Source organism: Myiozetetes cayanensis, unplaced genomic scaffold, assembly GCF_022539395.1.
Source record: "Myiozetetes cayanensis isolate MyiCay16 unplaced genomic scaffold, myiCay2020 scf13, whole genome shotgun sequence".
NCBI lineage: Eukaryota > Metazoa > Chordata > Aves > Passeriformes > Tyrannidae > Myiozetetes > Myiozetetes cayanensis.
The window spans coordinates 13,817,416-13,829,162 of NW_026086937.1; the positions used below are offsets into that span (position 1 = coordinate 13,817,416).

At 42.9% G+C, this 11,747-nt stretch overlaps 1 protein-coding gene across 12 annotated transcripts in view; it reads left to right on the forward strand.

Moving 5' to 3' along the window:
* The window catches only part of LRCH3 (leucine rich repeats and calponin homology domain containing 3), a 63,065-nt gene extending 51,444 nt beyond the window's left edge, over nucleotides 1–11,621 (forward strand). For 11 of the 12 annotated variants that reach the window (XM_050307849.1, XM_050307853.1, XM_050307855.1 and 8 more), the window contains 3 exons: nucleotides 469–606; nucleotides 2,838–2,915; nucleotides 5,117–11,621. In XM_050307849.1, coding sequence (XP_050163806.1) covers nucleotides 469–606; nucleotides 2,838–2,915; nucleotides 5,117–5,317 — 417 coding nt within the window. In that variant the 3' untranslated portion in view covers nucleotides 5,318–11,621. The remainder of the gene's footprint in view (nucleotides 1–468; nucleotides 607–2,837; nucleotides 2,916–5,116) is intronic. The other variant, XM_050307851.1, reaches the window with a different exon arrangement.
* The last annotated feature ends 126 nt before the right edge of the window (nucleotides 11,622–11,747 follow it).

The following is an 11,747-nucleotide window of genomic DNA, read 5'->3' on the forward strand; positions in this document are numbered from 1 at the left end:
TACACAAATGCTAATTACCTCCTTTTTAAAGGACTGTTTAGGGTGAGTTCAAGTTTTTATTTAAAGACAAAAATGTTGTCTTGACTTTTGTTGACTGTGTTGTCCTCTAGGCTACAATTATTGTCACTCTCTTTGGCAGAACTATTCTCTGAGAATATGTAGGGTTAGGAATACTGTTCCCAGATCCTGATTTCCATTATTTTTGAATAATGGTTGTATTAGTCCACTGTGCTGTACAATGAGAACTGTTCTTCACTGAACTCAACTGCTGCCAGACTGCAGCCAGCTCTGGGCCTCAGCAGTGCACAGAGCTCCCCTTGAGGTTATTCAGAAGGCTGGTGGGAAATGCCATGAGGATGGACAGAGCCGGAATGCAGGAGCTCTGCCTTGTGCGAAGTGTTGTGCAGAACGGGTGTGTTGGAGGTGCCCAGCCCTCAGTCCGTGTGTGTCCTGTCCATTCCCGCGCAGAACATCGAGTCGCGGCTGAAGGTGTCGCTGCCCAGCGATCTCGGAGCCGCTCTCACCGACGGTGTTGTCCTGTGCCATCTGGCCAACCACGTGCGGCCCCGCTCTGTCCCCAGCATTCACGTCCCCTCCCCTGCTGTGGTAAGTGTGTCACAATGACAGTGTTTTATAGCTGCCCGGAATGACATCCAGTGATGTCCTGTGATCCAGACAAAAATGCTGAACCGAGTGTTCTCTGTGAACTTACATGACAAAAAAGTAACCACCTGTCCTGGTTGAAAAAGATCTGTAGTGTCATGAAAAGGAATTCTGTTTAGGTTTGTTTCATTTAAATGAAGTTACCTCTGGCACGGATTGTAAGCAAATGTTAACATTTTCAAGTCCTCCCTAAACATGTTAACTTGAAGACTAGTGAAGTAAGAGAAAGTTCAGCATGAAAACTGAAATAAGGTATTTCAAAAGATCAAAACACCTGAGAAGTTTGGGGAAACCGATAGTGGGGAATTACAACATTCTCTACAAGTAGGATCCCACTGCACAAGACAGTGAAAACAGGAAGAGGGACTAAGTTGATTCCTGTGTCCACTTCACAGCACTACAAATTCCACTGCTTAGGAATTTTAGCAGAGCACACTCAAACTACTTGGAGAACACCATCTCCTGGAACTAAACAAATCCAGTCATACCTCTCTGATAACAGGGAAAAAAAGGTGGTCGTGTCGGGACTGTTGAGAGCAAGGAGAGAAGCACACAGAGAAGTTTGAAAATTTCTGAAGTTGTTTGTCTTATCCTGCCTGGCTCAGTGTTTCTGGAAAGCACTGAGGATGATCTGTTTCTGGGCACATTACTGTGTATCATTTAGGGAAAGCACAAAATTAGATAAAGGTCAAAAACTACAAGATAACGGCAGATTAATTACCTAATCTGTGTTTGAAGAATTTAAACTTCAGTGAAAACATTCAGGATCAGCTACTTAAAAGTCGTATGGACAGAAAAATTGCTTGTTATGCACCTTTAAATTGTATGAATAAAGGAAAAAAATGAAGATTGTTCCTGGGGGAAGAAGTTGAAATATGCATGTAGTGTTCTCTTGTCCTTCTTTTGGAGTCATTCTTTGTGTTGGTTGGAATTTGAACTGGCACTTACAGGGCTGTCAACGGTATCATTGTGGTTGCTCTCCCTGGGACTCCATGGGAACAGGCAGATGCCCTCGTTATTTTGAGAAGGATTGAGCTGGACACGCCAGCATTTTAGGCAGATTGTGGAATCCTTCAGAGCAAAGGCATGTAGCAACTGCTCAGAAGATTTGCGTCATTGAGAAGATCTCTTCAATGGCCTGGTTCTGTGAGCTGCTGAATATTCTGTGTGAGGAACTAAATCCTGGCTTTGTCATACGAATCCCAAGGAAGAGGCAGCCTTTAGTCACGTGGCTCCAGGAGCAGAGGAGGCACAGTGTCATTCCCCAGGCACAGTGGGATCTTTGTGTTCCCTTCGTCCTTCGGGAGAAAGGAGTCAGTGCTGGCCCTTAACCTGCTTCCTCGGTGGGGAAGTGCAGCTTATGGAGGGCAGAGAAGCAGCCCCAATGCTCATGGAAGTGTTGAACTCACAGAGGGCACCGGCTCCTGCTCCACAGACTGTGAGTAGCTTGTCCAGAGGAGCAGGGAGCTTGTGTCTCTTGAACCAGAAAGGAATAAACTTCAAGAACAGAAACAAGACAGAGCCTGTGCTGTGGTATGTCTGGAGAGGTGTGAAAGCTGACTGCAGAAAAACCCTCACTTGAAAAAATGCCAGTGCAATTCAAACAGCTACATCAAACACATCTACAAGAGGCTGACAAGTGGCAAGCTTCAATTCCAGTTTTCTGCCACTATTTTTTGGTTTCATCTAACTTTTTTTTTTTTTAACTCTTTGTTAATTGAAATAGGGTTTGGTGTCTATATATTTTTGCATTTTAGTAATCTACAACAGACTCTAGATTGCTTCACATAATGAAATTGCTCTGGAATCACAGCACGAAAGCCAATGTGCTGGTTTTGGCTGGAGTAGAGTTAAACCGTTTTTTACAATAATCAGGTAAAAGTGTTAGTTTTATATAACACTGGGTACATAAATATTGTAGAGCTTAGGATTGTTCTTTTTTTAAAAAACATTCAGCATTCATAACTTTGCTTTTCATAAAACAGCTTTGAAAATTGGACTTGGTTTTCTAAGAAAAGCAGACTTTAGGAGAGCCTGCTTTGAGTTAGACAAGCTTATGTCAGTGCAGTATGTTTTTGGCGAAGAGATTTATTAGGAGTTTTATTTAAGTAAAAAATTAAAATATTTTAAAATCTTGCCAGTTAAGAGCACTGTATGCCTTTGCTTCTTTGCAGCCTAAACTTACAATGGCAAAATGCAGACGAAATGTGGAGAATTTCTTGGAAGCTTGCAGAAGGATTGGAGTGCCTCAGGTACGTATTTCTGCTATCTTGATGTGATGCTTCAGATGCAGTTTTATGTGGGCTGCAGAAAACAGAACCTTTTTTGAAAGTTTGGATTAAACAAAATGATCAAAAGTTGAGAAGGTTCAAGTCTAAGCTGTCCTGCAGCACAGATCAGACTGATCTTGCAGGGTCTTCCAGAGCAAAATGAAGTCAGATACAGTTTATCAGAGGTCTGAGTCACTGTTGTACCTCAAATTCATAATAGCTGATGCAGATCAATTCTGCTTTTAAAACTGGAAAATTTTTCTCCAAAACCAGTTACATTTTCTTAAGATTAGATATGTGACAGCTTAAAAGTGGGATAAAAATTGGATAATGTTTTTCATATGTTGTTTTTATTCCAAAGCTTTTCATTCTCTTACATGAATGTCTCTCCTGTCTTACCAACATTTGCAGTGTTATGGGCCTTTCTCTGATGGTTGGTAGCTGTCTTTGCATAGATCCTAATTCTTTTGTTATGTACCAGTGGTAGAAGTCTGTCTTTGCTATCCTTGTCCCCTTTCGAAACTTGGAAAATCTAGGTTGGGAACATATAAAAATAGGCCATCTTACCCTGTTAGTCCAGTTATGCTGTTTTATGCTGTCCTGTCCTTTGCACTTTGTCTTGCAGAGCAGCTGTCTCAGTAGAAATAGTTTTAATACATCATGTTTTTCTGAATTTTTCTGTAAGTGCACTAATTGATGATGGGTTGTTACACTGCTAAACATTAATGTTTCTGTTGTAGATGGTGGTTTCTTTCTTTAGTATTCTGAAAGGGGAAAGTGGCTCATGTCCCAGATACATCTAAGGACAGTTCTTTAGTCAGTCATGCAGGGTTTTCTGGTGCTTTCAGATAGTTTCATTTGCAGGCATTTGAGCCCCTGGGATTTTAGGATGCCATGTTTATTGAGTTGTGTGGCAATTTCACATGGCTCACTGGTGAATTGTGTTGGAATGTGGGAGGAAGTTCTAAGTGATTGTTATTACTTTGAGATCCTGCACTATTTTGGTCCCCTCAGAAACTTTGGATTTTGATCCCAGCAGAGCTGCACAATATAAATTCATCTGGGGCAAAATTGTGCAATTCCATCCCATCTTCCCTATTTATAGCTCCCTCAAGGATGAAGATGTAATTTTTATGGGATTGCAGTACAGAGCAGATCCTGAAATGACCCACAGTTAAACAAACAAAAAAAACAATCAAGAAAAAGTCCCATGTAATCCCAGGCTGTCCTATCTGCTGCACCTACTCTCTGGGACCCTCCTGTTTTTCTCATGTATCTTGTTTTAATGTGAAATAGTTCAAGGAGAGTCTCTCTGGGAAAACTTCCTGGAACACCCCCACCTGAGCTCTGAAGTTGCTCTCACATGTCTGCATTACATATCCACTGAGATGTGAATGTGAGATACCTGTATGTAAGAGTGGCTTGGCAGCCTGGTGTGCTTTTCTTGAAAAAAAAAGCCTTTCATTTTAATACTAATTACAAAAATAAAAGGCTTTCTGAAAGCATGGATCTATGTAGGAATACTTACCTTCTAAGGGGAAGGCTACTTTTAGGAGAGGCTGATTACAGGCACTGCAGTGGAGCAGCCATTTCTGTAGGAGCTTTTGTGGTTAAAGCCCTCGGATCAAAGGAAATTGGCAGTTGAACAGATTGATACATGCATCTAGATTTCACTGATCATAGCAGCTACCTGTGGGAAAGGGAGGGAAAAGACACACAGTGGGAATAGTTACAGAACTCTTAAACTCTAATTAGTAATAGATATTTCTGCAGGATGCTGCATTCAGGCATCAGTTACACATAAATAATTCCTTGTCCTGCCGTTTTCATTATCTAAGTTACATGTGGAGGCTGAGTTTTGGTGAGTACTCAGCACCAGCAGCAGCTCAGAAACCTGTAACCTCTTCATTTCTGGAGAAAAATTATTTTCCCTAAGGTGTGTGTAAACTGCTGTTTTTAACAACAGGGAATAATCTGAGCTTTACAAGGGACAGGCACCTCACTGACACTGAGTTCTTTGCAATGGGAGTCTTGCAAATTTGTGTGTGAGAATTAACCAACTGTGATGTGTAGGTTGTATCTGAGATGTCTGATAACTGACTGCTTCGTGGATGTTGCTATGGCTCACTGACTGACCTTTTTTTTCTGTCTGTTTTCCCTTCCTGCTCACACACTCTGGACAGGACAATCTTTGTTCCCCTTCTGACATTCTTCAGCTAAACCTCAGCGTTAAAAGAACAGTTGAGACTCTTCTTTCCCTGGGGACAGATTCAGAAGAATCCAGTCTTGTCTCCCTTTCCGTTCAGCTCTGGGGCTTTGTGGTGTTTTACTGCACTCTAATGCTAACGCTCTGTATGTTCTATCGCTGGGTCTGTTTTCTCTAGCTGGGGGATAGTGGTGCTGCTTCCTCCCTCCATCGCTCCGGTGCTTGGGAACAGATTTTGGGTTTTGTCAAGACTGTGTGTACAAAGTGCTTTGTTTCCCACGGATGGGACAGAGGTGACAGGTACAATGTGTAAACACATTGGGGCACCCACACGACCATCTGTGACCTCATTCACATTTGTATTTGCTGTATCACACTGAGCAGATAAAATGCTTTACAAGGAGGAAGTGCAGTCCCTGGGCTAGACCTGGGGCTGAGCTGAGGACACGTGGCTGCATTCTGTAGCTTGCTGACCCGTGGTGTAGTACTGGGAAACTGCATTGTCAAGTTGTGCCTCTGTTTCCTCATCTGTATAATGGGAATTGCACCCACTTTGGTAAATTTCCCGAGGATTATCTGATGAAAAATGTTAAACAATGTGAAGTATTTTTTTCAGTGTCAGTGTTCTTGATGAGATCTCACAGTCTTAGGAGACACGGTCTGGTAAGTTTTGTCCACAGATCTTTGTAGCTTTATTTTTTTCTAAACTCCAGTCTGTTATCCTGCTTCTGAGAGCATTTGATGTTTCAAGTTTATAGAGTCTGCTTTATTACTTTGACTCAGGATTTTTAAAAGAACCGTCAGTGAATCCTGAGCTGCTTGAACTTCACAACAGTTCAAGCAGGAAATTTTTAGAGAAATTAAGCCCTTCAATAGCTTTAAGTTTTCTGGCACAGAAAGAAGTTTTTTAAGATTCTATCAGATGCTACAGAATGTCATAGCATTTTACTGTGCTCTGGATAAAACTTACCAAAAACTTGTTGAGTTGCCTCTGGATCGTGGGCGCCCCAACATAAGCTTGTTCCATGTTTATTCCCTTCGTCCTCTTACCGTGTCATTTTCAGAAACCCTTGTGTGATGCAATTGCAGAAATATAAGCCCCGGCTGCACAAGCACTCTTCACTGTTTTACAAACCTCAGGAAGTCTTCCATAAAGCTTCACAGCTTCTCCCTCCCCAGGGAAAGCATCCTGGTGCTTTAATGCTTTAATGTCTCAGGGACACCTCAGAGCTTCAGGGCGCTCCTGGTGTGTGTGTGACAGACCGTGTCTCCTCAGAGTGTAGATTGATTCAGGGAGCTCTGCTCAGAGACCAGTGTCAGGTAAGTGTTCAGTAAATGGCTGTTCCAAATGTGTCTTCAATAAATTTCTGTTGTATCTGCAAGTGCAGTAAATGGCTTGTAAGCCCAGTGCAAGTGGTGTTGGCCTTCCAGCAAACACCTGGAACAACTCTGAAGCACGGTTTAAGATACACAAGAGTTCAGTTGCAAATGTGGTCACTACCAGTAAAATGCGTTATGTGTAAGTGGATCTCACAAGCTCTTGTACCACAAAGTGAGTATTTAACAAAGGAGCAAGTCAAAGAACTGCTGCTCTCTGTCCAAGCCACACAAAGTGTTCTGTCCAAGCCAAACATCGCTGAGGAAAGAGGGGACCTTTGACAGGGGGAGATTGTTTTATTTTTAAGTAAGCTATTTTTGCACTGCTTACTGGTATGAACTAGAATGAACTCGGTTCCTATGTTTCTTAACTTCTAGTGAACACTGTGATAAAAGCTGCAAGGGGTTTTACACGAACAGTGCCTTCCAGTTTTTAAATTTTGTTTGTCATTACTGTCTGTGGTATGGAGTCATTCCAAAGCTTTTTCCCTTATCTGTTTGCATACATAAGGAAAAAAAGAAAAGGCATATTTCCTCAAGTTTACAAGTATTTTCTCAAAAAGCACACTTTTTTCCAAAGTAACATAAATTTGCTGGAAGAAAAATCTATTTTAGCCTGATCATATGGCTTCCTGGGAGAATTTCAGTGTGGGTTCACTTGTTTTCTCTCCACTCGGAGCTTTGCGGGAGGAGTGTTGGCTGCCACTGTTTGTGCTGAAGGATTTCTTTAACATCAGAAATCAGTAAAGGCTCAAGGAGTGGAGAAATACAGAAATAACACATGAAAAATAGTCTCTGTAGTTCTATAGGAAGGACACACTTGGGTTGTTTTCTACAGATACAGAGAACTGTTGGACATGTATCTTGACTGTTGTGGAGTGAGGATGGCCAGGAAGTGCCAAGAACTTCTGTAGGATGAGGCTTTAAGTACATCTTAGATGAGAATAGCACAACTGTTAATAAACACTTTGAAACCTCTTTCTGCATTTTGCGTATTCCTGTTACTCCTCAGAACGATTTTGGGGGTCACCCGCTAAGCCGGGGGCACTTCTGGGGTGCGAGTGAGTGGTGGTGACTCATTCCCTGCTCACAGCAGGGCTCCCCTCAGGCTTGTCCCATGAGGACTCCCTCCGAAAGGGGTGTGACTTGGAAAGGAAGCTGTGCTGCTGTGGTTCCTCTCCTGCTCTGTGTTGCAGTGGGTTCATCGTGTGGAAGCAAAGCTTCCCCCTCGTCCAGTTCATCTGCTTTTGGTTTCACAAAACACTGGCATGTCAGTGTGGGCAGAGAGGGAGGACAATTTGTTATCCTCCTATTCTGCCACAATCCATTTTCAAATTCTTATCTGTAGAGTTTTTTAGTAAATGGACACAGGGATTAGCTGAAGGCCACCTTCTTTGAGTAGTCAAAGTCATGGTTCTTTAGTCACAAACAGAAATTTCATGTCCTACCCCTGTGTGTGTGTGTGCTGCCTGTCCATAACATTTCATTTCAGTCACCTTTTGCTTAATTTTTTTTTTCTTTTCAGTTGAGTGGTTTTCATCCATTTTGTTTTTGTCTTTGTTTTGTTCCCCATTCAGGAGCAATTATGTTTGCCTCTGCATATTTTAGAAGAGAAGGGTTTGACACAGGTAGCTGTGACTGTCCAGGCGCTCCTGGAGCTGGCACCCCCAAAGCAGCAGCCACTTCACCACTTGTCTGCTGTGTAAAGACCTCCGGGACCTTTGGGGTTACCTTGGCTAAGCAGAAGGACCTGAAGACTTTACTGCCCATGCAGTGCATCCAAACACACAGAGCTCTGTTCTAAGGAAATGAGTTTCCGTGATTCCTGACAGGAATGTTTTACTTCATTTCTCCATTTTTTTTGGAGATCACAACAGTTTCCAGTAACATTTTTTACTATCAATTTTTTCGCCCCTTATTTAAAAAAATGAGGGTTGGGAGGAGGGCAAGGAATTCCAGTGGCTGGCTGTTGGAGCCAGCTGTAGAAACTGACCTTGCAGGTGGAAGACATGGATGTAGACTTTGGAAAGCAATTCCTAGGGGAATTTGTAAAAAAAAGGATGTTGCTGCAGTGGGCACATGGGGAATTAAATTTCTTTCCTTACCCACAGGGTGCAAAGAAATAAGAGTTTCTTTGCCTCCAAAGAACAACAGCTATTTCTATTATAATATTTAAAAAGCTACATCACACAATCTTAACCTGCAGTGTTTGGTAACAGGGTCAAACCTCCCACAGCTGTAACTCGTGTTGGCACGTCCTCATTACTAAAAGTTGAAGAAAAGGAAAATTAGGGTTTTCCCAAGGGAAAAATGACTGCATGTTTTCTCCACCAAAAACACCTTAGTCAAAGCTACTAAATCAGACCTGTTCTAATGGTATTTAATCCCATCAGAATTCCCGCTGGGTTCACTTTCTGTTGGGGATTTAACAATGTCTTTATCGGAACACTTTTCCGACGTCAGTGGATGGAGATCTCCCCTGTCTCACCGGAATCACGTGTGTATTTCTCTGCAGTGTGAACAATTCCAGCCTGCCTTGCTGATCTTTAGGGGCCCTTTATCATGAACCACCGTTCATGAGGGGCTGTAGCATCCCCTGCAGGCACAGAATGTATCGGGGTAAGAGCCCAGTGAGTTCCCGGGTGGGCTGGGTGTTGTCAGAGCAGGGCCTGTGCAAACACAGCTTCTCTTCGGGGGTTTGACAAGGCTTTCGATAAAGCCCTTTGTCATTGGAGGTTATGTAGAGAGATGTGGTGCTTTTACAGAACTGCCATTACTTACTTCCTCTTTCCTTAACATAAAAATGGAAATTCAGCGTACAACGTACAGGAAGGGGAGAGGCAGCCCACAAGTTTTGCATTTTCTTGGAAAACTGATGTGCAAAACAAGGACAGCTCTGTGTGCTCTGGTCCTAGTGACAAGGCCAAGCTCACTACTAGATCAATAATGGTAATTTTTCCCCCCCCAAAAAAAGACCTCACAAAATCCAGCTCTCCCCCCATGCAGTTCCTTTGTCAGGTTTTGCCCCATTTCAAGCATCCCAGAATGTTATGCCACTAATACATGGTGCATCAGTGGTATTCCATTTGGGGATGCATTTGAAGCAGGATACACTAAGAGGATTTTATGCAGATAAAGGAAGAAGAAATGGGAACAGGTCAGCTAGAAGTCATTTTTGCAGAAGTAAACCTGTGGTGGAGGCTGCCAAGGACTCAGCTGCATTTTTTCCCTTTTGATTTGCAGTTTTGGGTCCACTTTGTTTTGCTTCATGTATTTCTTTCAAGGTCCATTGTGTGGTGACTGTTGAATCCCTTATTTCACTTAATTATTTCGGTTGCTTCCTATTGGCATTGGTTGGTCACGTTGCAAGTGGAGAAAACACCTGGAGGGTGTTTAAAACTGCCCGGCTGCAAAGAGAAACCTCCTCGTGCTCTTCCTGAGCCCTGCAAGGAATGAAAGTGCCAGTAACTCACAGTACCCACAGGAAAAGCAGCACTAGACAGGCATTCTTTCCCCCTTAAGTAGTTCTTGTGTTTCACTTAATTTCATTTGTGAGGAGAATCTCATTCTCACAGGGATAATGGAGGTGTCTGAAGGCTCTGCACTTTGCTGAGGGGAAGGTTCTGCCACTCACAGGCAACAGCATAGACACAGACACGGGTGTTCCTGGTGTGTTTGTCTCTGCACAGCATTTGAGATGGGGGGCACTGACTTCGTCTTGGTTTCCAACATTAGGTCACCTGTATTGTTACAGGGACATGTTGCATTTAGCAGCACACCCCTCATGGGTTATTTAAATATCCCTGTTGGAAGAAAACCAGTCCCTTCATGGAATTGTGAGGGTGTGGTGATTGCTCCAGTCCAGCTTCCAGCACTTCATAGAATGAAACTTAATACTATTCAGGTTGGTGGAAGTTTGACATTTCATTAATACTAGTTTTTAGGAATTAGTGGGGCGGGGGCTTGAGTCTGGCCAGCAGGAAAGGGCTGTTTGCTGTTGCCTGTGGATCTCAGCCGTGGCTCTGTGCGAGCCCGTGGAAGGGCTGTGTGTGCCGGGCAGGTGGGGGGTCCCCAGCACTGGGTACTTTGTTCTAAGCAATGTTCTCTCTGGCAGTTTCAGTGTAAGGGATCGTGTTAGTTTGATGTTTGTAATCCTGTGTTTTCATGCTGGCAAGCACTAAATCTGGTCCAGGTGTTTAGGACAAAAATCCAAACCTGACGTTTCATCGTACGGTCTATTTAACGTGTTACACCAAACTGACTTCAGTTCTCTCTTGCAAAATGGGTTGGGATTTTCCAGTGTATTTATGTGCAATTTTTGTTGTATCCCATGAAAAGAATATTGAAAGAAAACATGTATAAAAGTTCTTTGTTAAAGAGGTGATTGTCTTTCCTCTCTGGGGTGTTTGTGTGTGAGGATGTGGGAGGGACCCACCTGAGTGTTCTGTGCTGCTGATGTTCCTGCACTGACTCCGTGGGGTCACCATCCATCCTCAAACCTGGGGAGCCCTTGGCAGCATCTGAGGCTCAGTGAGGTCACACACTCCAGATGGAGCATTCCGGGCACTCAGGAGCCCTCCTGGCACTGGGGGGTCGGGGCAGAGCAGAGTTTGGCTCTTCCCCCTTTGAAGGAGGCCCCACCCCCAGTGTCCTGCTCAAAATCCATCAGAGACAACTCTTTACAGCACCAGAGCACCTCTGGCGTAGCGCCTCTGGTAGCAGCAGGATGGCAAATGGTGTTTTTACCCTTTTATGACTATAAATGGTTCTTTGAAAAACTGTTTCAGAAACAGAGGACTTGAAAGGTGAATTTGGACATCTAAAAAATGCTTTTGTATAGATACTGTGATGTTTTACAAAGTGATCTAATTTTGTTATTTCTGAAAACAGTGTAAACGTGTAATTAATAGAGTAAAGGATTTTAAAGCTTCATCCTGTGCTGTATGTCTGTAAATACATTCCATAATTTCTGTTACATATAAATGTGTCTGAATATTGTATATTTTAAATTGCCTGTATTCTGCCAGTAGTGTGAACTTCTAGCACATTGATAATATAAAAGAAAACCATGGGTATTTGAAATAAAGTTTTAAAACTTACATGAATTACAGTATTTCTTCCTGGAGTTTTTTTGTTGAATCGATGAATGTTGCATCCTCTGTGTCGGGTGTGTATTCCCCTTCCACATCATCCTGTGATGGCATTTGAGGGACCTGCTTTGATTCTCTACT